Source organism: Rhinatrema bivittatum, chromosome 7 (genome assembly GCF_901001135.1).
Source record: "Rhinatrema bivittatum chromosome 7, aRhiBiv1.1, whole genome shotgun sequence".
In the NCBI taxonomy this organism is placed as follows: Eukaryota; Metazoa; Chordata; class Amphibia; order Gymnophiona; family Rhinatrematidae; genus Rhinatrema; species Rhinatrema bivittatum.
Genome location: NC_042621.1, coordinates 202,718,082 through 202,743,608, shown reverse-complemented (window position 1 = coordinate 202,743,608; position 25,527 = coordinate 202,718,082). Strand labels below are relative to the sequence as shown.

General features: G+C 49.3%; 1 protein-coding gene across 6 annotated transcripts in view; it reads right to left on the bottom strand.

The window, feature by feature from the left end:
• The window catches only part of FAM13C (family with sequence similarity 13 member C), a 389,871-nt gene that overhangs the window by 42,034 nt on the left and 322,310 nt on the right, over positions 1 to 25,527 (bottom strand). For all 6 annotated transcript variants that reach the window (XM_029609761.1, XM_029609762.1, XM_029609763.1 and 3 more), the window contains one exon: positions 19,311 to 19,412. In XM_029609761.1, the coding sequence (XP_029465621.1) occupies positions 19,311 to 19,412 (102 nt within the window). The remainder of the gene's footprint in view (positions 1 to 19,310; positions 19,413 to 25,527) is intronic.

Sequence of the window (25,527 nt, the reverse complement as noted above, 5' to 3'; positions counted from 1 at the left end):
TGCGCAGTATCGGAGGATACGCGTATAGAAGGCCTGAGTTCCAAGGTCGAGCAAAGCAGTCCTTGGCTGGCTGGTGTTTCTTGTCTGTGCAGAGTGCAGAACTTGTCCACTTTGTGATTCAGGTGTGATGCAAAGAGGTCTATTGTTGGTTGCCCCCAACGTTGAAATATCCTGGTCGCTACTAAGGGATCCAGGGACCACTCGTATGATTGGAACTGACGACTGAGTCGTTCCCTGTACGTACCAGGATCAGTCCAGACGGTGGGTTATGTCCCCCATCCAGCAGATGGAGTCAGACAAGGCTTCGGAAGGTGCTGACATATTAACCAGTGCACCCTCTTTAAGAGCTCAGTATCTCTCTGACTCCAGCAGATAGGAGTAGGGGAACCTGGAGCTTCCCCTGCATGAAGACTAGCTCCTTCAATTGTTTTTCTCACTAAGTGTTTTCTGCTAAGGTTGGATCAAGTTAGTTTATTTAAAAAAAAAAAAAAAAAAAAGTAAAAGGAGGTTGGAAAGTTTGTGTGGCTTGCAGGCAGGGCTGCTCCAGTCACTTCTTCCCTCCTACTCCTCCCCCCCCCCCACACACACTTCCTCTTCTTTGGGATAAGTGGACCTCTTGAATTTGTTTGTGAAATCTTTCCCTTTTGAGCTTAGGAGCTGTGTTTGGGGTGGTGGAAGCTGGTGGTGCCAGCCTCTCCCCACTTTGCCGCACACTGCCCGCGGCCCCGAGACGCCCATTCCCCGGGATAGCTGCAGCAGAGAGGTGAGATTCCTCTGCTGCCTATCCACAGGCACTCAAGGGTAGCGGAGGTGTGCTTTCCCACTCCCCGCGGCGATTCTCCCCTCAGTCGGTCCCCCCCGCAGCTCGTCCCCTCCCTCCCCCGGCCGCCTGCAAGCATGCCGCGACCGTCCCGCTGCTCGGCCTGTGGGGAGCCGGGGTCGAGACTTTCCAGAGAGGGCATTTGTTTTAGGTGCCTCCCTGGTGGGGAGGGCACCTCCGGGCCGTCAGACAGCTTTTCTTCCCGCGCTTCAGCGCAACTCGGGCAGCGTGGGCCGGCCCCTTCGCCGCTTTCAGCGGGAACGGCAGCCATTTTGAATCATCTGGATCGTGTTCTGCAGCCATCAGGGGAGGAAGAACAGGATCCCTGCGATAGTCCTCCACCGATCCTGACGCCGGTTACTCCCTTCAATGCCCAGGGACCCCTGGATGACTACTCGATCGCCCCCCCCCACCCCCCCCGGGTCCCCCACTTTTCTCCCCGGAGTTCATTACGCTCATGCACAATGCCTATCTGCAGCGCCTGGAGGCTCCCAGGGTGCCCATTCCGGAACCACCTCCCGCCAAGACCCCCAGGTTAGTGGATGCCCCGCAGGGGACCCAGGACATGGCGGGGGGGCACCAGGGACCTCCCATGGGGCCCCTAGGGTCCACTTTGCACCACCCTTGCTGGGAGGGGCGGGCTCTTTCCCGGATCCGGGGGGGGGGGATCCCCCGGCTCATCCGGATGATACTCTGAGGCACAGCTAGATGGAGATGACCCACGGGTCCTCCGCATCTTTAGGAGAGAGGAGCTCGAGGATCTCATCCCTCAGATACTTCAGGAGTTGGACCTTGATCCCCCGCCAGGACCCTCTGCTCCAGTCGTTGCTTCATCCGCCAAGAAGGGGGACCCTGTCCTAGCCGGTCTGCGCCCCCTGTCCCGGGCCTTTCCCACCCATCCCACCTTTCTGCAACTATTGGCCAGGGAATGGGATACTCCCGAGTCCTCTCTTAAGGTCGGCAGAGCTATGGAGAAGCTTTATCCTCTCCCGGAGGACTTCCTGGAGTTGCTGAAGGTCCCAAAGGTGGACTCGGCGGTGTCGGTGGTTTCCAACAGGACAACTATTCCGGTTACTGGTGGCACAGCTCTGCGGGACCTCCAGGATAGAAAGCTGGAAGTTTACCTCAAGAGAGTCTTTGAGGTCTCGGCCCTGGGGATGTGTACTGCCATCTGTAGCTCCCTCGCAGAGGGCGAGTCTCCGCTGGGTCCAACAGCTACTCACCTCGCAAGTCTTGCCACCCGAGGAAGCGACCCAGGCTGACCGCCTAGAGTCCACCATAGCGTACGGAGCGGACGCTTTGTATGATTTGTTCCATGTCCTGGCGAGATCCATGGTCTCGGTGGTGTCGGCGAGGCGTCTCCTATGGCTTCGCAACTGGTCGGCGGATTCTTCTTCCAAGTCCAGCCTGGGCTCCCTCCCTTTCAAGGGCAAGTTCCTTTTCGGTGAGGATCTCGACCAGCTCATCAAATCTCTGGGGGAGAACACGGTCCACCGGTTGCCCGAGGATCGCCAGTGGAACTTCAGGTCATTTACTCCCTCCAGAACTCAGTCCCGGGTGCAGCATAGCTACCGTGGTTACAGACAGGCGGGGCCCCGGACGCCTTCTTCCAGATCCCAGTCCTGTCCCCGTTCCTTTCGTGGTCGCAGGCCCACTCGGGAGGGGACGAGTCAGGGGGCCTCGTCCAAATCCATTCAATGATGCCGAGCTCACCCACTCCTCAACCCCACAGATAGGAGGACGAATCTCTCGCTTTTACGAGGAGTGGGTCCACATCACCTCGGACCAGTGGGTCCTAGACATCTTAAGGAATGGCTACGCATTGGAGTTTGCCCGTCTCCCAAGGGACAGGTTTCTCTTCTCACCCTGCAGTTCGAGCCACAAGAAACTGGCGGTATGACAGACCCTGGACAGACTTCAGAGCCTCGGGGCCATCTCTCCCGTCCCCTTCGGAGAGGTGGGCTTATCCATTATTCAATTTACTTCATCGTACCCAAAAAGGATGGGTCCTTTCGCCCAATCCTGGATCTCAAGGAGGTCAACAAGTCCCTAAGGGTCCTCCATTTCTGCATGGAGACGCTGCACTCCGTGATTGCGGCAGTACATCAGGGGGAATTCCTCGCCTCTCTCGATCTGACAGAAGCCTATCTCCACATCCCCATCCTCAAGGCCCACCAGAGGTTCCTTCGCTTCAAAATTTTGAATCAGCACTTTCAGGTCCAGGCTCTCCCCTTCGGGTTGGCGACCACCCTGCGGACGTTCACAAAGATCATGGTGGTAGTGGCGGCAGCCCTGAGACGTGAGGGGATCCTAGTTCACCCCTACCTGGACGACTGGCTTATTCGAGCAAAGTCCTTTGCGCAGGGACAGTCAGCGGTCACCAGGGTCGTCCGACTCCTCCGGTCCCTGGGCTGGGTGGTGAACTTCGCCAAGAGCTCCCTCACCCCTTCGCAGTACTTGGACTTCTTGGGAGCACGATTCGATATGCTTCAGGGCAAGGTCTTCCTACGTCTGGACAAGGCCCAGTCCTTCCGGGAGCAGATACAGCGCTTTACTGTGTTACCAGCGCCAATGTCCTGGGACTATCTGCAGCTCCTGGGCCTCCTCGATCGATCTCATTCCATGGGCCTTTACGCACCTCCGTCCACTACAAACGGCTCTGCTCTCTCGCTGAAAACCAGCCTTGCAGGACTACCAGCTTGTACTCCCTCTCCCCCAGTTTGCCAAGGACAGCTTGAGTTGGTGGTTGGACCCGCGACATCTGGCCCAAGACATTTCGCTCGAGATACCGGATTGGGTGGCGGTCCCCACCAAAGCCAGTCTATCCAGCTGGGGGGCAGTATGCGACCGGAGCTCAGCGCAGGGGCAGTGGACGAAAGCACAAGCGACCTGGCCGATCAATCGGCTAGAAACAAGAGCAGTGCACCTGGCCCTAATACACTTCCTAACCCTGGTGCGGAATCGGTTGGTAAGGATCCTCTCAGACAACGCGACCACCGTAGCGTACATCAAACGGCAGGGAGGCATGAGGAGCCGACACGTATCACTCGAGACGGCACGCCTGATGTCATGGGCGGAGAAGCACTTTACACATTGCGGGCGTAGACAACATTCAGGCAGACTACCTGAGTCGTCAGCGATTGGACCCTGGAGAGTGGTCTCTCTCCGATGAAGCAATGCAACTTCTCATTCATCGCTGGGGGCCACCCCGCCTGGACATGATGGCGACGTCTCTCAACACCAAAACATCATGATTCTTCAGCCGCAGGCGGGACCATGGGGCAGAAGAGGTAGACGCTCTAGTGCTCCCTTGGCCGCACCACCTTCTACTCTATGTTTTTCCCCCATGGCCTCTAGTGGGCAAGGTCATTCGGAGAATAGAGCTCCATCAGGTGCCCGTCATTCTGGTGGCTCCCGAATGGCCACGTCGCCCTTGGTTCTCAGATCTGCTCCAGCTAGCAGTGGACGGACCACTTCGGTTGGCCATCTTCATCGATTGCTCCATCAGGGACAAGTATTTTTAAATCAGGCAGAACGCTTCTGTCTTGCGGCCTGGCTTTTGAAAGGCGCTGCCTCAGGCACAAAGGATACCCTGAAGCAGTAGTCTCGACTCTCCTCAAGGCCCAAAAAACTTCGACTTCGGTCGCCTACGTGAGGGTCTGGAAGGTCTTTGAGGCTTGGGGCACAGCGCAAGGTACTCATACCACAAGGGCCTCTGTTCCTCAGATCCTGGCGTTCCTTCAAGATGGATTGGACAAAGGCCTTGCCTACAACTCCTTACGAGTCCAAGTGGTCGCTCTGGGCTTGCTCATTCAGTACGCAGATCATTCTTCGCTATTGGTACAGCCTGATATCGCCCGTTTTCTCAAGGGAGCGAAGCATCTACAACCTCCGGTGAGGGATCCGTGCCCTTCTTGGAGTCTTAATTTGGTCCTTAGGACTCTGGCAGGTCCTCCCTTTGAGCTTCAGCGCAACGCCACCATCAAGGATATCACTCTCAAGGCAGTTTTTTCTGGTGGCCATTTGTTCCGCATGCCGCATCTCAGAACTTCAAGCGCTCTCTTGCCGGGAATCCTACCTCCGTTTCACGGACACCGGTATGTCTCTACGTACAGTTCCCTCCTTTCTACCCAAGGTCATCTCGACTTTCCACCTGAACCAGATGGTAGAGCTTCCATCCTTTACAGCTGAAGAACAGAGATCTCTTCGTTTCCTGGATGTCAAACGCACTCTAATTCGCTACTTGGAGGTCACTAATGACATCGGAGTCTTGGACCATTTGTTTGTCCTGTGGTCGGGGCCAAGGAAGGGTTCCCAGGCCTCGAAGACGACGATTGAGAGATGGCTTAAGGAAGCCATAGTCTCAGTGTACATCGGTGCGGGTTGGACTACTCCGCTGGGCGTTAAAGCCCATTCTCTTCGCTCACAAGCAGCTTCCTGGGCTGAAGTACAGTCCGTCTCCTCCCAAGAGATTTGCCGGGCAGCAACTTGGAAGTCTTTGCACACCTTTCCGCGACATTATCTACTACACCTACCGTCGTCCTCCTCCGGATACTTTGATGACCAGGTCATTCGAGCAGGGCTTTCAAGGGCCCACCCGGTGTAGGGAAGCTTTGGTACATCCCACCATCTGGACTGATCCTGGTACGTACAGGGAAAAGAAAATTATTCCTTACCTGCTAATTTTCGTTCCTGTAGTACCAAGGATCAGTTCAGACGCCCACCTCATTGATTGCTGGGTTTCTAGGGTCTTTCCCTGCTCGATCTACTCTACTCATTCTGAGACACGTTGTTAATCTCATCTTATGAGACTGTTTCACGGTTCTTTCTGCAAGTTACAGTTATGGCACTAGTTGCCTTAGTTTATGATCTGTTATGGTTGGGGACACTTGATCCATCATTCGTAAGTTATTATTCTGGCTTTGATATACTCTGTACTGAGCTCTTACAGAGGGTGCACTGGTTAATATGTCAGCACCTTCTGAAGCCTTGTCTGACTCCATCTGCTGGACTGGACTGATCCTTGGTACTACAGGAAAGAAAATTAGCAGGTAAGGAATCATTTTCTTATCTGCCACAACGTTGTGAATGCCTGCCAGATACGTGGCCCGGAGAAACATTGAGTGTGTTAGGGCCCAGTCCCAAATCTGTGCGGCTTCTTGTCAAAGGAGATACGAGCCTGTACCTCCTTGTTTGTTCAGGTACATGGCTACTGTATTGTCCATTTGAATGAGAACAGTCTTGTTTGAAAGGCAGTCCTTGAACGCATGCAGAGCATAACGTATAGCTCGAAGTTCCAAGAGATTGATTTGAAACATTGCTTCGAGTTTTGTCCAAGTACCTTGGGTTTGGAGATTGTCTATGTGAGCTCCCCAACCTAAGGTGGATGCATCTGTAATTAAATTTATCTGAGGGACTGGTTGTTGGAAGGGCAGGCCCTTGCGCAAGTTGTCCTTGTGCACCCAAAGTAGAGATGAACGCAGCTGGTGGGTTACTTGAATTGGAGAGGACAGTGGTTGAATGGCTTGGATCCATTGTGATCTTAAAGTCCATTGGGTTATTCTCATGGCTAATCTTGCCATAGGAGTGACATGAACTGTGGAGGCCATGTGACCTAGTAAGGTCAGAAACTGATGAGCTGTTGCTTGTTTCTTTGAGTGTAGCGAGTTTGCCAATAGGGCAAGTGTCTCTGCCCGATCATCGGGTAGAAAGGCTTTTGAGAAGATGGTGTTCAATTCTGCTCCGATGAAATGAAGCAGGTGAGTCGGAATGAGATGGGACTTTTGATAATTGATGAGAAATCCCATACAGTGAAGTAGAGCAATTGTTCGATTGAGAGAAGTTATTGCTCCCTGTTGAGATTAACTCCTGATTAGCCAGTTGTCCAGATAAGGGAAGACTTGGACACTTTTCTTGTGTAACTGTGCTGCTATTACTGCCAGGCATTTGGTGAAAACTCTGGGAGCTGAAGCGAGTCCGAAAACTCTGGGAGCTGAAGCGAGTCCGAATGTACTAGAAATGCTGATAACCCACCAGGAAGCGCAGATATTTGCGATGAGGAGGGAATATTGGAATGTGAGCGTAAGCGTCTTGTAGATCCAGAGAACAAAGCCAATCTACTGTTTGAAGAAGTGGAAGCATGATGCCTAGAGAAACCATCCTGAACTTTTCTTTCTTCAGAAATTTGTTGAGATTTCTGAGGTCTAGGATGGGACGTAGGCCTCCGTTTTTCTTTGAAATGAGGAAATAACGGGAGTAGAATCCTCTGCCCTGCTGAGTCCGGGGCACCGGTTCTACAGCTCTGGCTCTCAGAAGGGTGGATAAATCTGCTTGTAGATGAATTATCTGATTTTCGCTTAATGGAAGAGGTTTTGGAAGAGAATCTCTTGGAATTGAGACAAAATTGAGTTGGTAACCTCGAGATATTATGGAGAGTACCCATTGGTCTGTTGTTATTTGTATCCAATGGTTGTAAAAGGAGGAAACTCGGCCTCTTACTGGTAGCTCCGGTTGTGGATTGTGGAGATGGCTTTGGTCTCTGGTGATGGCCTCAAAAGCCTGCAGCCGGTCCTGTCTGTGGAGAAGTTTGCCTGGGCTGAGATCTTTGCTGCGGACATGAAGATCTGCCCCTTGATGCTGGAGGGCAGTAACGCCTCTGCCTGTAGAAAGGCCTTCGAGATTCCTTCCTAGGAGGGCGGCGAGATGAAGATGCAGCAGAGTCCTGTGGAACTGACGACAGCTGACGCAGGGTTTCTGTATGTTCCTTTAACTGGGCTACAGCATGCTGCACCTTAGAGCCAAAGAGGTTGTCCCCTACGCATGACAAATCAACCAATCTTTCTTGGACCTCAGGCCTGAGGTCCGAGGCCTTAAGCCATGCCCAGCGACGTGCGCTTATGCCAGAGGCCGCTAATCTGGAACAGTTTCAAAATTGTCATAAGCGGCTTGGACTTCGTGCTTGCCAGCTTCAAGTCCTTTATGTTTGATCTGCTTCTTGATACTGCTGTGGTAACGAATTTGAGAGATCTTGCATCTGTTTCCACAGGTTTCTCTGGTATTGCGTCATATATAACTGATATGATGCAATCCTTGTATTTAGCATGGCCCCTTGATAGATTTTCCTGCCCAAGGAGTCCAGAAATCTGTGTTCCTTGCCTGGAGGAGTGGAGAAATGAGGTCTTATTCGTTTAGACTTTTTTTGTGCAGACTCCACAACAACTGATTGATGTGGCAGTTGCGATTTCTGGTATCCAGGGACAGATTGTACCAAATGTGGTGTCCACTCTCTTATTTATGGATGGCACTGAGCATGGATGCTCCCAGAGTCTGTGCTGTAAGTCTAGGAGGACTTCGTGGACAGGTATAGCCAAGACTTCTTTTGGAAGGTCCACGAATTGAAGGACTTCCAGTGTTTGCTGTCTTGTGTCCTCCTCTGATACCAAAGTGAATGGTATGGTGTCTGCCATATCATTAAAGTTTGTAAAAGATAAATCCTCCGGTGGAGATTTCTATCTTTCTTCTGGAGGAGAAGGATCAGACATAAACCCTTCAGAAGAAGTATCTGTATGTCTTTCTTCCCAGGAATCGTACAGGTCATCTTGACAGAGACGTGGGAGAAGACCTTGGTGGTCGAGAAAGCCCTGAAGGACCTGGCTGTGGATCATCTGATGTTATCCGTCCAGGGACATCTTCTTGTTGCTTGGTTGGCATCGATTGTAGAGCACAGACTATTGCATCAAATCTGATCATCAAAAGTTGGAACAGTGCTAATTCTGGCTGTCCTGGAGCCCCAGGTAGCATTCGGCATCGATGGAATTGGTTCCGGTATTGGGCCGGGCATCAGCGATGGTATGGGCATCGGCATCGATGGCCGTCTCGGTATCGGTGCAGATTTTGGTGTTGGTTCCGGCATTAGTGCAGGCTCCAGCATCGGCAGGAGCGTCAGCATCAGTGATGGCACCAGCATCGGTGAAGGCACCGGTATCGACGTCGGCGAAGGCATCGACGGTTGCTGGTCTTTTAGTGCTTGGAGCACCGCTTGACGGATAAAATCAGTCAATTTCTCCGTGATAGCTGGTGCATGCAGAGTAGCTACACTTGGTGGTGGTGGAGGTGTTGATGGTCCTTCCACAGGGCCCTGTGGAAGGTCGATGATCGGTGCATCGGGCGGTGAAGGTCTCAGTGTCAAAGGCCTCGGTGTTTCTTGGAGTCGAGGCGTTTTTGCGGTCAATTTCTCTGGGGAGAGAAGCGCCTCCGGGATCGATGGGTGTTGGTGCCGATGGCGATGCTTTGGTTGATGTTCCGCCGCTGACCTCATCGATGCTACAGATGGGGGTCGGCGATGAACGATCCCCCGAGCCTTCCGGACGACGCTTTTTGAGTATTAAATGCTTCGAGGCTCTGGGCGGAGACGATTGTGTAGACGTCGATGGGGAAGGTAAAAGTTGTAGATGGAATAAATGCTCCATCTTTTCTTGGCGGGCCTTTCTACCCTTCGCGGTCATTTCAGCACACTTGGGACAGGTTGTTACGTCTTGTATTTGACCTAAGCAAAGGACACACTCAAGGTGTGGATCTGTAATGGACAATGTCCGATTAGAGTTGGGACATTTTTTAAATCCCGTGGCCATATTTTCGCCGACAGCCGTCGATGAAAATGAGAGAAAATTATTTTTACTCCAAAGAGTAAAAAAGAGACTAAATTTACTCACCAGCCGGTGGCAACCCAAGAGACACCGATGTGGGAGAGAATAAATGCTTTTTAAATCTGATTTTTAGTCAGACAAACTGTGAGAAAACTCACACAGGCTCCTGCTCCGCGATGCCAACAGCAGCACGGAAAAACGAAGACTGAAGGGAGACCCCTGTGGCTGAGAATATCATGGCATGCTCAGTGGGCTCAGAGTGCCAGTCAAAAGTTTCTAGAAACTTTGACAGAAAGTTTTCCGCAATAGGGCTCCATCAATGATGTCACCCATATGTGAGTACTAGCATCCTGCTTGTCCTGGGATAAAGTATTTTATAATCCACGTGTATCAGATACGTACATATTACAAAATACACGATTGTGTGCTTACATGCGAATACATTCATTATATTGAATGTATTTCAATACATTGAATGTGCATACTTTTTCTTCCAATTTTAAAAATATACGTGCATATATTTTATGCAGAAAAGTAGGATTTACACTCTGAAGTCGGTATAGGGTCATTCCATATCAAGAGAACTAGGGGTCTAGGCTCAACCTCCTCCAAATCGAACAAAATTTTGCACAGATGTTCTCTAGGGTCTTAAACAAAACCTTACTAAATTTTTCACCTGGATCTCCATTGGTTGGAGAGCTAGAGGCAGTTAGGTTGCACCATGCTCCTAACAACCTAAAATGGCCATTTTGTCCAGGTGCTGCAGCCCGACAACACCTCTCGGGGGCCTGAAATTTTGTAGATTAGTACAATCCCTGGTGGTAAAGTCCCAGTGCAAAGTTTGGAACATAACATGAGCTTGCCTCCCTTTTTATGGGCCAGCAAAGTATGTGAAAAATGTTATAAAAGAAAGATTAAGGCCTACTTTGACTCCGTATTGCTCCTGATTCAAGTCCTTCTCTTTCCAAATGTTCTAACTACTTTAGACTACTGTAACTCACTTTACCTAGTTCTTCCTGACTATATCCTACAACCTCTCCAACTATTCCAAAATTGTGCTACACGACTACTTACCAACACACACAGCAAAGAACACATTACTCCAGTTTTGAAATAATTACATTGGTTACCAATTTGTCAAAGCATTCAAAACAAAACTTTAATCATTATTTAAAACTTAACACATAGGGCTGGATTTTAGAGGCCCGGTGACATGCGTAAAGCCCCGGGACTTCGAAAAAAAGAGCAGGGAGGGGGCTGGGTGGTCCGGGGACGGGGCAAGAGGTCTCCGGCACAGCGGCCATTTGCCACTGTATTGGAGGATCGCATGCTGGCAGGCTGCCGGTGCACACAACTTGCGCCTGCCCGGAGCAGGCGCAAAATGTAAGTTAAAGAATTGGGGGGGGGGGGGGGTAGGATAGGACTAGGAGGCGGAAAGGTTAGATTAGGGGGGAGGGAACAGGGGAGGGCCGTGGGCATCGGTGCAAGCAAGATGCACTAGTGTGCACTCCCTTGCGTGCACCGACCTCCAATTTTATAACATGCGCGCACCTGTGCGTGCATGTTATAAAATCGCATGGCCATGTGTGCGCGCACATGGACGCCCGCGCGTATCTTTGAAAATTTACCCCATAATGCGTAATCTATATGGCTATGCTCGTCTTTACCAACCCCCACGCCTTTTATGTTCAATTGACAAAAATTACTTTCAAATTCCCAACCATCAAAACTGCCAGATTAGATTTAACTCGGAAACGTGACTTCCACACTCTGGAATTCACTTCCCAATTTCGTCCAACAATTTACCACAAAAAACAATTTCAAAAAAGCTGTCAAAACGTATCTATATTCACTAGCATTCCCTGACTCTCAAACATGAATCAGTTTCTATTATTTTTCTACAAATACAACACTCTACCCCTCCCTAACTCTATCCAACTTTAATGTGCATGTTTGTTTTATACTGTGTAAATATTTTACCTGTAAACTGCTTAGATCTACTACAGTTTGTATAGACTGTATCGAAAAAAAAAACTTTTAAATAAATATACATATAAGATATGCACCGAGAGGCTTTACAGGCTACTGGAAGCAAAGCTATAATTACATAAAGACACAATATCACTTTTTTATGCCAATTTTCAGGTGCAAATATCTCTATTGTTTAGTTTTAATTCTTTTCTTTATGTCATTTGAAAGAACATTTTTTTTTCTACAAAAGTCACCCTGTTTCATTTTGGACCAGATCTTGCTTTGGCTAGAATTAAGGCCCCAACAATATGCATCATTTGCATGCATGGGCGTGCTATATTAAAGAGAGGCATCTTTGGCGCCCTACTGTGTAATGCGCAGATGAGCTAGAGATGTGAAATTCTACAATGCAGTGAAGCTTGTTGTGCTTACCATGCTTGTAGCTTATGACACATCTTGCTTCAACATACTTTTATAAATGACCCCTCAAAATGGACATTTTATTGTGCTGTGTCATTTACTGCATGCAAGCCTGAACATGCAAAAGTATCACCTTCTGAAGGAACTATAGTATTGTCATGTCAGCAGTGTGCTGTGGCAGAAATTTTGGGAACATGCCCTGGCCTGTGACACTATTGTGCTCTTTGTATCCCTCGTATCAAATTTTGCTTTGTGCCAAAGAAGGACATAGAAGCGATCAGACCTTGCTGGCACAAGGGAAAATCAATTCAAGCCCATTAATGCAACTAAAATTTGCATTAGGAAAATTTTGAATGACGTCACCTCATTCACTGCAAATGTTCTAGAAATGAACGTGAAAATTTTCATGCCCTTCAAGTATCCAACTTCCAACCTGGTCAGTATTTAGCTTTCATCTATGATAAATCCTGATGGACTGGCCATATATGTGAAGCATTAACTGAGGGATGTGATGTCTTGGTCAATTTCTTGCACCCCCAAGGTCCTGCCAGGTCATTTTACTGGCCGCCCCGTAGAGACACCTGTTGGGTTCCAGAAGAGCACATTGTTGCTACCCTTGCTGCACCCACAACAACGTCATCAGGCAGGCAGTGCATTTATTCACAAGCCAGTTTGTCACGCATTGATGGGACATTCAAAAGCATTGCAAGGCAGGAAAAATCACTAAGTGAATATTTGTGAAATCTGCAGTTTAAGCAATTCTCATATGTAGTGTCTTGCCTTTTCTTGTTTTGTGCTTAAATAAAAGCTTGGAAACCTGTGGCTGGTACCTTGTCTAGGTGTCTGGAATGGCCCCTAGGCAATGGGGTCAATTTTGCTGCAATTGGCAGTGGCTCCTCCACCACTGACCAATGCAAGGTAATTAATCAGCATACAAAGTTTTGCACTGACTTTAATGACTAATTTATGAAAATATATCTAAACAAGGCTGGGTCCAAGATGAAACAAGGTGACTTTTGGAGCAAAAAAGGTGCTCCTTCAAAAGACACAGTAGAGATATTTGCACTAAAAAAAAATGGCGAAAATTTGCATCATGCCTTTATTTAACTATATCTTTGCTTTCAGTTGGCTGCAAAACCTCCTAGTGCAAATCCTAGATAAACATCATGGGCCATGACTACTGATCCAGTTATGGCCTGAATCGAAGTATACATCAGGAGTGAAAGTAGGCCTTAAATTTCTTTTGTAAAATTTTTCACGTAGTTTGCTGGCCCATAAAAAGGGTGGTAAACTCATGTTAGGTTCCAAACTTTGCATAGGAACTTAGCACTAGAGTTTTTAATAATCCACAAAATTTCAGGCCCCCTAACAGGAGTGGCCATTTTGTGTTGTGCAGCACAATACTCAAGAGTGACCTTCATTCAGCAGCATCTAAGCTCTTGAAACAATAGAGATCCAGCCAAAATATTTTGTATAGTTTTGTTTGAGGCCCCAGCAAACATCCACCCAAAATTGTATTCAATTTGAAGGAAGTCGAGCATGGATGATTTTCTAAATTGGTCTACTTGACATGGAATGTCCCTATAGTTTTAATACATGCACATGTAACTGAAAGGAAAATTAGTTCTTACCTGTTAATTTTCATTCCTGTAGTACCACGGATCAGTCCAGACTGTGGGTTGAGCCTCCTTTCTAGCAGGTGGAGACAGACTAAAACTTGAAGGATATCCTATATGAGGACAGAGCCTATGCTATAACCCTTCAGTATAACGAATGTCAAAGCAGAAAATAACAAAACCAGAGTAGGATCAAGCAAGCAACCATAAAGCTCAATAGAGCAACTGTAGAACAATGAACGAAACATGTTATGCTTAACTGCTCTTGAATATACTTGGTACTTGGACAACCAAGGCTTCCGGTGTATTTGCTCAGTATTGTTGCACAAAATGATGTCTTAAAAATAACTGCAACCTGCAAGAACAAGCTTCAAGAGGACAGAAAGAGAAACAAACAGGGAAGGGTGTCTGGACTGATCCATGGTACTACAGGAACGAAAATTAACAGGTAAGAACTAATTTTCCTTTCCCTGTACATACCCGGATCAGTCCAGACTGTGGGATGTACCAAAGCTCCCCTAAATCAGGTGGGATCGAGACAGTCCCACTCGAAGCACTGGTAGACCAAAAGAACCAAAGAGCGGAGTTCGCACAGCCAGGCGGTAGTATCGATCAAAAGTAGGTAAAGACGTCCAAGTAGCGGCACTGCAAATCTCCTATGGAGAGAACAATTGAAAGTTCGCCCAGGAAGTAGCTCGAGAACACAGTGAATGAGTCGTTAGACCCTCGGGAACCGCCCGAGCATGACAAAGATAAGCCGAGGAAATCGTTGCCTTCAACCAGCGCACTATAGCAGACACAGAAGCCGGCTTACCCCGATTGGACCCACTCAAGAGGCCAAAGGATGGACCGAAACATGAAGGCCATTGGTAACCAGGAGGTAGCAATGTAGAACTCGTAAGGCATTAAGGTAACAAAGATCGTCCCTAGTCGCAGAGGAAACGCGAAGAGTTCCGCCGACTGGTGGACATGGAGGTTAGAAGAACCTGCACCAAGAAGGAAGGGCCGGTACGAGAGATACCCCTGAGTCGGAAGAACGCAAAGAGGTTCCCTACCGGACAGCGCTTGGATCTCCGAACTCCGACGAGTAGAGGAGATAGAGACCAGAAGCCAGTCTTAAGCGGAAGAGCCTTCAAGGTAGCGCAACAGAGAGGTTCGAACAGAGCCGCAGAGAGGGCCCAAAAAAAACCAGATGAAAACTCTACGACGGGCAAGCGGCGGAGAAGGCGGATGGATATGTTTGACATCCATGAAGCAGAAAAATCGCAGCCGGGTGACCGCTCAGTGACGACCTTCCACCCGACCCAGGAGAGAGCAGAGAGGGGAGACTTAAACGTGCCAAGAACGAGAGGAAGACCCTCGGAGAGACTGTCTTGGAGAAGAAAACACTAACGAGATCGGGGCGGAGTACACTGAGAGAACCGACTCTGCACAAACAGCCTCAAACATGTTCCAGATACGCACGTACTCCAGGGAAGTCGACTGTTTCCGGGCCCGCAGCCAGGCGGAGAAGACCTCCTCCTAATAGCACTTGCGCCGGAGACATCGTCATTCAAAGGCCAGGCCGCTAAACCAGCGAGATCGGCCTGGACAAAAAATACAGGTCCCCAACTAGGGAGCAGAGGAAGATGGCAAAGCCGCAGAGGTACGTCCGTCGCTAGGTTGAGAAAAAAAAAAAAGCCATGAACCACGGCCCGCGTGGCCACTCGGGGGCTAGCAGAAGCATGGGACCCAGATGGAGTTCTATTCGCCGGAGAACTTTCCCGACCAGAGACCACACACGTAGAAAAGGACGCCCGCCGGTCAAGGGAGAGCCAGAACATCCACGCCGTCGAGCCGTGGTCCCTCCAGCGGAAGAACCAAGTTGCCATGGTATTGCAAAGAGTCGCCAAGAGGCCCAAGGTGGGAGGGGACCACCGGTCGATGAGAAAATCCATGGCTGCAGCAAAGAGCGTCCACTTCCCGGAAGCGAGCAACTGACGACTGAGCGATTAGCCTGAACATTCCCCTGCCCACGGAGTGGGAGACCGCCGGGCACTGTAGGATGTCACTCGGCCCAGGCGAAGAGAAGGCTGGTGTCCAGGGCCACCAGCAGACTGCAGGCGTCTCCTGGGCGACAGATGGAAGCCACGGTGGTGGAGTTGTCGGACAAGACTCGTATCGCCTCGCCGCGGATGAGGGGAAGAAACTCCAGAAGAGCTAGGAACATCGCCCGAGCCTCCAACCGCTTGATGTGCAGGAAGACGGAGCCGCTGGCCAGATCCCCTGGGCATACAGGGAGAGGCAGACCACACCCCAGCCCGAAACACAGGTGTCTGTCTGGAACCGGGACCTCCGTGCCCAGACACAGGAGCTTGGCAGGGGTTTGCTACACCGTTTACCGCAGGGACAGACCGTACGGGGAAAACAGAAAAGATCCCGACAATCTCGAGCAAAGCGAAGACGTGCCCGTCTCTGAGAACGTCGAGGATCCACTGGTCAGACAGGATCTTGACCCAGTCCACGGAAAACAGGGAAAGGCGACTGCCTAAGAAGGGGACAGAGGATTGAGGCAAGGAAACTCCAGTGAATGTGCAGGCGTAAGGATTGAGTGTGTGGGCTGGCCCCGCGGAAGGGACGGCGCCCACGAGAGGGCTGCGACCAAAACTGCGATCAAGAAGGAAAGAACCCACTGAGGAGTTACCGTGCCCGCGTGAGGTATATCGTCTCTGGCCCCGAAAACGTGGACGAGAGGGAGTAAAGGACCAGGATGGGTTTGCACAGTCCTACGCAAGCTAATGGACCTGACTTTCCCCTAAGGAATCCACAGTTTCTCAAGGTCTGTGACAGGGAACAGCTTACCTTTGAACGCAACGTGCCCCACCGGGCTGTGGAGGAGGATCGGACAACCAGTGGCGCAGCTAGAGGAGCAGTATGGCGGACATCACCGAGGCTATCGCCTGTGCCTGGAAGTGGAGAAGGGTTGTATGCGCAGCCTCTGGCCATGGGAGGTTCCGGGCGCAGAGCAAAGATGACACTGACCCTACCTGAGGCCTGTCCGCAGCAGGAAACCGCCGCAAAATGTGGTACACACCCCCAGTGCCAGGACATCAAAATACGCTTCACATGAGCCGCGAGCAGGTGTACCTGGGCGGCTTGAGGGTTTCTTTTTTTTTTTAAACGAAGCAAAACACCGGGAGGGGGAGCTTGGTCAGGGCCCGGCCGGGGAGCCTGCCATGCCCGCGGGCACAACCGGTTGGGTGTGGGAGGAAGGGGAAAGGCACTTGCCCAATCCCTGAATCCCGCCAGGACCAGGTCCATAACCATGGGCAAAGCGGCTGTACCAGGGCTAGGAGGATAGCCCAAGCAACCGAATTGGCAATGGGATCTGGGAGGACCGCATCCGCCAGGAGGTCGGGGGGGGGGCACTCCGGGACCACCTGCGCCCCAAGGGACCCCGGGGACTCCGTAGCCGGCCGAACTGTGAACAGCATGGGGCGGGGAAATTTTATTTAAGTATTTATTTATTTAAATATTTATTAAAAAAATTTTTTTTTGTTAATATTGTTGTGGCCCGGGGGGGGGTGCGAGGGGGGACCTTCCACCTCCCCTTGCATGCTCGCTAAAGGGGATCTACACAGGAGGAGGGGAGATGCAGAAAAAAAAAGAGAGCCAAAAAATCCCGAGTGGGGGAGGGGAACAAAGAACCCGGGCTGGGGGGCTCAAATCTGGGGGTAGCTGCAAAATAAAATCGGCCCCCCAGCCCCAGGGAGCTCCGAAAACGGAGCCGATAAAAAATCCAAAATGGCCACCGTTCCCGGCCTTTCCCGACCTGGGAACGGCCTGGCCAAGCTCTGGGGACTCGATCCCCGGGCTAAATTAGCCTTCCCTGCCGAGGAGGGACCTTCCCACCCGGCAGGGAGGCATAGAAGAGGCCCCCTCAAAAAAAAACTCGAAGGGGGCTGGCAGAGAAGAGGCAGGCTGCCTGCCGCGGCAAACAGAGAGCCGCTCTGAAGAAAAAAAGGCTGCAGAGAAAAAGTTTGATTGACAGCCTGGAAGCCAGGAGTGAAGCAGGGGGGAAAACCTACTGACTCCTGCCTGTCTGGCTGCCGTTCCAGGCTCCTGAGACCAGAAAAAAATGAAAAAATACTGGTCTACTGCTGCAAATAAGTTAGAGGTAGGGGAATACCTGTAACTTATGTTTAAAACTGGAAATTGAACTTTTTTTTTTTTTTTTTTTTTACTGAGCGCAGCAGTCTGGTTCTAAACCCTCCTGGCAGCCGGGGGGGGGGGGGGGGGGGGGGGGGAGACGAGACCCAGAGAGACTCAGTCCCCACACCTGGAAGCAGATACGGACTCAAGCTATGCAGCGCACAAGGGGCAAAGCCATCCTGAGACCTGCAAGAGCTGGGAGACGGATCCATCTCCCACACAGAAGAAGAAGAAAAAGTCACTAAAGAAAAAATCTCTTTTAATAGAAAGAACAGAAGTACTTGCTTGATCCATAAGGAAAGAAGAAGGAAAGGCTGACTAGCCTAAACAGAGAACGAAGGGTGAGCTGCTAACACTTGCTGGAGACAGACGAATACTGAAGGGTTATAGCATAGGCTCTGTCCTCATATAGGATATCCTTCAAGTTTTAGTCTGTCTCCACCTGCTGGAAAAGAGGCTCAACCCACAGTCTGGACTGATCCGGGTACGTACAGGGAAATGACCAGTTTTCCAGATTCCTCCACCAGTTTGCCCAGTCCTTCTCCAAGCCATCGAGACCTCTTCAGCCTGACCTCCCCCCTCAGTTCACCCGGACAACCCACCCAGCCAACAGTACATAATAAAAAGTCTGATATCAATTACGCAAGATAATTAGCAGGTGTAAAATTATGTAAATTGCCAAATGCACATGCATAAGTGTTTTATAAAATAGCAACTTACATATGTAACTGTTGGCCCCACCCTGGAATGCCCATTTTTTCAACATGTATGTGCGCATGAAACGTAAAATACATGCATACGTTCGATATTTATAAAATAGCGATTTCGCAAGTACAAGCCACTTATGTGCATATTCGCTAATTTTATACACATAAATATTTTGAAAATTCACCCATGTGTTTAAGTCAGGAAGAAGGATGCAGGTTAAAAATTGCCCCAGGAACCCTTTGTCTCTGAAGCTGAGTCCAAAGGAGTAAGAAGGCCGGGATGCACTATTCTCTCCAACACTGAGGCGAATAAAAGGGCCTTTAAAACCGAGACCTCAGATATGAAAGATTGCCAGAGGAGGAGAGAGAAGAAGCCCCTGTACACTGGACAGCGGAGACCTTACAGTTTCATTTAGTCTGGCAGGCCCAGGACACATCAGAGAGGAAGGAGAGCAGATAACCTTTGCCTTGCAGCCTTTATATTTGCTAAAACAGAGAGCTGACTGTTCACTTAAATATGGCAGGAAGCGCACCTGGGGTCTCACAGCCAGTTTTTTTAAACACTTTGCAGTTAAGAACCTACCTTAGCCTCATCCAGAGTTGAACCCACTAGATATACATCCCTTTCACCTTGTCTGAAGCAAGGGCCCACAGTGTGTTACACTGATTCTATCTACAAAGGTCAGTTTCAAGCCAGAATTCATGATTGAGGAGTTTTCCAGTTTTATGCAGTTTTTTTTTTTTGTCTTTCTGTAACTCCAAAGACAGAAATCACCTCCTTAAAGACTCAGAGTATTGTATATTGGGAGAATCCAGCTCTTTGCTCAATGTAGCCTGAATTTAATTGGCATGAACCAATTCCTATGAGGACAACCTTGGCCAGACACCCACTGCAAACAAGTCACAGTAAGTTTTAACAAATTGCACTAACATGCTTTACCTTCCTGTTTGTTTCAAAAAACGTTCTTCAAATTCTCGTAAAGCTTTCCGAAGCCTTTTCTTGTCAGCTCTTGTTTCTCTGAGATGTTCAAGTAGTTCTGGCCTGTAATATATGTAGAGATTCAGTGTTGTAAGTACAATAATTTTGATAACTCAACTGCTATTTTGAAACCATAAGAATATAACATGTGCCAAGCTGGGTCAGACCAAAGATCCACTGAGCCCAGCATCCTGTCTCCAGTAATAGCCAGTCCAGGTCATGACAACAGTAAATGATCCATCCAGTCAACATAACAAGATTTTAGGGTACTAACTACCATTGTTAAGAGAAGTAACTGCCCTTAACAAAACTGCATGGTCTCATAAGTGGATTATAAATATTTTAAATAAATAAATTGCTGCTCCATACATATTACCCCAATGCAAAAATATAAAAACTTTAGGTGTGACAGAGGTTATCCCATTCCTTCATTTTCATTCTCTAGCCAGTAACGTTCCTCTGTGTTTGTCCCACACCCTTTTGAATTCCATTATCATTCTTGTCTTTACCACCTCTTCTGGGAGGGTATTCCATGCTTCTACAGCACAGTTGTTTACCTGTAACAGGTGTTGTCCTAGGACAGCAGAATGTTAGTCCTCACACATGGGGTGACATCACTGGATGGAGTCCAGCACGGAAAACTTATGTCAAAGTTTCTGGAACTTTTGACTAGGCAAAGTGAGCATGTCCAGCATGCCCTTTACCACACAGAATCCTTCTTCAGTCTTGTAATATAGAATTACAATAAAAATAAAATAATATGAGAAACCCAACTCTGCGGGATGGCAGGTGGGTTTCATAAGGACTAACATCCTGCTGTCCTAGGAGAACACCTGTTACAGCTAAGCAACTCTGCTTTGCCTAGGACAAGTAGGATGGTAGTCCTCACACATGGGTGAATCCCTAGCTACAGGCTGCTCCCCAACAGAAAAGGGGACCAACAGGCACAACAATCACACTGCTGTTGGTACAGGGAGACAGCCTGAACCCAAACAATGGGCCCTAGGCAGGGAGAGTTGGGTTCTACACCTCAAAGAGATTCCTGAGGTCAGACTGGCCGAACCTGTCACGTCGGCCATCCTTATCCAGACAGTAGTGGGAAGCGAATGTGTGGAGAGAAATCCACGTTGCAGCCTTGCATTTCTCCTCCACGGGAACTGCTCGTAAGTGGGCCACTGATGTTGCCATGGCTCTGACAAAATGAGCCTTGACATGACCCCCAAGATGTAGTCCCATCTGGGCATAACAGAAGGAGATGCAATCTGCTAGTCAACTGGACAGTGTCTATTTAGCAACAGCAACTCCCAACCTATTCCTATCAAAAGAAATTAAAAAAAGGTTGGGTGGATTATCTATGGGTTTCTGTCCATGCCAGATAGAAGGCTAAGGCTCTCTTGCAGTCCAAACTGTGCAGTGCCTGGAAAAGAATGTTGGCAGGACGATTGACTGGATAAGATGGAAATCCACACAAAACCTGCAAAGGTTAAGTCCTCTGGTGGATTCTTCCTTTATTCTTCTGGAAAAGTCTCTGAGGGGAGAGCCTCTGAGTCCTCGGAGGAGGAATCTGCAATGTCGGTCCCCCAGGGGTCATATGAAGCCTCATTCTCACTGTAGACCACAGAGAATGAGGCCCTAGGTGCTCGGCCTTCAACCAGAGGTATGGGCTCTGGTAGTACAGGTGCCAGCCCCGGCAGCGCTGGGTGGAAGGCTGCACACCTTGGCATCCCTGCCGGCCTCGATGGATCTTCCTCCTCGGAGGAACTGGCAATGAGCACTGTATTAGTCAGGGGAAGCATCAGTGCCCTACCGGGCATTGATGGCCTCCTGGAAACAAACGCCAGTCGGGTTGGTAACGCACCGATGGGTACATTGAGCTGTTCCAGCAGTGGTCCCAGAATGGAAAGCGCAGGCAATGGTACAGTCAGTGTCACAGGCACAATGCCTGCAGCACTCGTTCCACCCCCAACTAGACTCCTCGCAAGCTGCCGATGCCAACACTGACTGGGAGGCAGGAGGGGTGGCCAGATCTTCATTGGATCCCTGAGGTGGATCAGCAACTGGCACCAAGACTGGTGGAGACCGTCGCGGACCCCCGGCGTCAATGGAGGATGGGCACTCCTTGCCATGGGGTTGCTTTGGGGGGCATCACAGCATGAGCCAGTGCCTCCCCAAGCCCGGCACCATGCATCAAAGGTAACCGGTGCTGATGCTTCCTCAGAGCTTGGCTTGGTCTTTCCCTGGTGCCGAGGTCGATGACGATGAACCGGACATCCTCAAGCTGGAAAAGGCAGACAGGGGCCGGTCTCCGGCACCCCTATTCACCGGCAGCATCAATGGGACCAACAGCCCCGCTGACATCAATGCATGGTGTTCATCGGTGCGGCTCCAAGTTCCATCTGTGCCAAGGCAGACATCAATGGCTCAGACTTTCTCGACCTGAAGAATTTCTCAGTCTTATCAAGTGTAACATCCTCTGGGGGTCATCTGGGCACACAAGTGGTAACCTCGGACGTCATGCGATTCCCCCAGGCAGAGGATCCGTAATGGACATGGGTCCTCGGGCACTGGGGGCACCGACGAAAAGCAGACAAGGCCATGACAAACGCAAAGAAAGGGATACATGGTAGCAGTGGAGGCAGGTAGTCAAAGCTGGCAGGCATAGAAGCACGCCGCCATGGGGCAATGGAGCGAAAATAAACTTTCCAAAATGCCAAAAAGCCTGACTACGGAGCCTATTGGGAGACAACGAGAGGGTCCCATCATCGGAGGAATGCGAAAAAAAACCCAGAAATTACCTGGTGAAAAAGTTTTTAAAAGCAATTTCCAAAGGAAAAGCCACAAGCTCACTTAACCATGAGGTGAAAGCTCTGTGGAAAAAAAAAAAAAAAGACTGAAGAGGGACCCCGCATAGTCGCATGGTATAAGGGCATGCTCAGTGTGCTAAGTCAAAGTTCCAAAAACTTTGACAGACGTTTTCCATGCTGGGCTCCATCCAATGATGTTACCCCATCCTGCTTGTCCTAGGAGAACAGCCTTTCCATGAAAAATTATTTCTTGACATTGTTCCTGAGTCTACCTCTTGGAGTTTTATATCATGAACTCTAGTTTTACAACCTCTCTTCCATTGGAAGAGATTTGAATTTTGTGCATAGTTAATTCCTTTCATCAGGAATGACCCAATAGATCCCAAAGAATAGATCAAGTTCCTTATTGTTCCCGCCCAAGGATAAGTGGCCAGTTTCCCTCAATCCAGCTGGCTAATAATTGTTTATGGATATTTCCCCCAGGAACTTGTTCAAACCCCTTTTTAAACCCAGCTATGCTAGTTGCCTTGACCACATCCTCTGGCAGCAAATTCCACAGCTTAACTGTGTGTCAAGTGAAAAAAACATTATCCAATTTGTTTTATATATGTTAGTTTCATGCTATGCTCCCTAGTCCTAGTACTATTTGAAAGAATAAATAACTGTTCCCAATTTATCTGTTCCATCCCAGTCATGATTTTATAAAAAACTGTCATAGCCCCTCTCAATTGTCTCTTGTTCATGCTGAAGAGCCCTAACCAGTTTAGACTTTCTTTGTAAGGGAGCCATTCCATTCCCTTTATCATTTTTTGCCCCTTCTCTGTACCTTTCCTAGTTCTACTATATCTTTATTGAGAAGGAGCAACCAGAAGTGTGCAAAATACACAAGGTGCAGTTGCACCATAAGTCTATATAGTTGTATTCTCCATTCCTTTATGAATAATTATATAGTCATGCTTTAATGGGGAAGAGTCAAAATGGTTTTAGCAAAGGGAAGTCTTGCCTTACCATTCCTTTAGATTGTTTTGAAGGTGGAAATAAACAAAAAGGTGAGGCAGTTCATATAGTGTATTTGGATTTTCAGAAGACATGACAAAGTCCCCCATGAGAGACTCCTCAGGAAATTAAAAAAAATTATGGGATAGGAGGCAGTGTTCTATAGTGCAGCAGTTCTCAACTGGTATGTCGCGACACACCAGTATGTCGCCACACTTCCCGATCCCCCGCTGGCCCAGCTGCTCCCCTGCTCCAGCGAGATAGGAACTTATCTTCCGCCCGGGTGGAACGCAGCAGGAGAGCTGGAGTCAGCGTCACCAGCATGGTCTCTTCTTCCCGCCCCCCCGTGGCTCGGAAGAGGAAGTAGAGTGCAGCGGCCGCGTGCGTGGGAAGAAGAGACCATGCTAGTGCGAGCAGCACAGCCCAAAGAAGAGAGGTGCAGCCTGAAGAATGAGCAACGTGGCGCAGAGCACAAGAAGAGCAAAGTCAGCTCCCGCTACCAAGGAGAGTCCTTTCTGGAGGCCGCGAAGGCAGGAAATGGAGGAGGTTGCTGCTGTCGCTAGTTTGGTGGGGGGGGGGGGGGGGAAGAGTGTGAGTGAGCAAACGTGTGTTTAAGATCCTGTGTCTGTGTGTGTGTGACAGAGAGAGAGAGAGAGACAACATGTATTTAAGTGAGTGATTGAGAGCCTGTATGTGTAAGTGTGATTGAAAACCTGTTTGTGTGAAACAGTATGTGTTTGTGATTGAGAGCCTGTGTGTGATTGAAATCCTGTGTGTGTGAGAGAGATAGCATGAATGTAAGTGTATGACTGAGAACCTGCATGTGTAAGTGAGAGAGATCATGTGTATGTATGATTAAGAGCCTGTGTGTATAAGTAAGAGAGAGAGTCTGTGTGTGTGAGGGAGAGACAGCATGTAAGTATGCCATTGAAAACCTGTTTGTGTGTGTGTGTGTATGTGTGTGTGTGTGTGTGAGAAAAGACAGCATATGTGTAAATGTGTGATTAAGAGGATATATAAGCAACAGAGAAAAAGCACGTGTATATGTGCATGATTCCTATGTGAGAGAAAAAGCATGTGTATATGTGTGTGATTGAGAGCCAGTGTAAGAGACAGCTTTGTGTGTGACAGATAGAGGAGAAAGCTGCAAGCAAACCATCCCTCCTCCTGCTAATTCAAAACAATCTCAGGGCACTTGGATATCAAACATTCCCAGGTATGCAGAGCAAAGCATTTTTTATCCTTATTGGGTTTTTGTGCCTGCTATTTTGAAATACTGGTCTCTAGAAATTTTTGATGAGTTTTTAATTATTGGATATTCCATTCATCAGCTGTTTTGAAATAATCTGTTCTTTTTATTATGGTTTTACTACTATTGATTTTATATTTCTTGATTTGTTTTATGAGGACTGGTGATCTTTCTCTTTTTCCTTTGTTACACTGCATACAGTCTTTCTGGCTTGTTGCAGTTTCCAGTTCAGATTTTGTCTGCATGTTTCTATTTATGCTTTATAGCAGGGGTCGGGAACCCATGGCTCACGAGCCAGATATGGCTCTTTTGATGGCTGCATCTGGCTCGCAGACTAATCTAGTAAATAAGTGTGTCACCACACTTTCCAGTCCCCCGCTGACCCAGCTGCTCCCCAGTCCTCCTCCGCCCGGGCGGAACGCGGCAGAATAGCTGGAGTCGGCGACACCGGCATACTCTCTTCTTCCCACCCCCCCCCCCCCAGCCCGGAAGAGGAAGTGGTGAGCATCGGGTGCGTGTGCGGGAAGAAGAGACCACGCTAGTGTGGTCAGCGTTGGCCCGAAGAGCAGAAGAGAGGCGCGCAGAAAAATGAAGAAGAACGTCAACCCCTGCGGCCGATGGGACTCCTCTTCCGCCCGGGCTTAAAATGCTGTCAGCCCGGGCGGAACGCGGCAGAATAGCTGGAGTCGGCAGCACCGGCATAGTCTCTTCTTCCTGCCCCCCCCCCCACCCGCGGCCCGGAAGAGGAAGTGGTGAGCATCGGGTGCGTGCGCGGGAAGAAGAGACCACACTAGTGTGGTCAGCGTCGGTCCGACGAAAAGAAGACTGTGCAGCGCGGCTCGGAGGAAAATAAAGAAGAGCTTCAACTGCGGCCGATGGGACTCCTCCTCCGCGAGGTGTTAAGGTAGTGTGATTTGGTTTGATTAGGTACAAACATTTGTTAATCAAGAGAGCAGTGAGTCACTCTGGCTGACTAACTGAAATTAGACTGTATTTCCCAACCCTCCCACCCCTAGCTCATCCTTTAATTTATAGGCAGGTGCCACTTAAAAACCCCCCCACCTTATTGAGAGTTTGATCATTCCCCTGTAGGCCACTACCAGACATATAGTGAATACTTTTAAAGGAT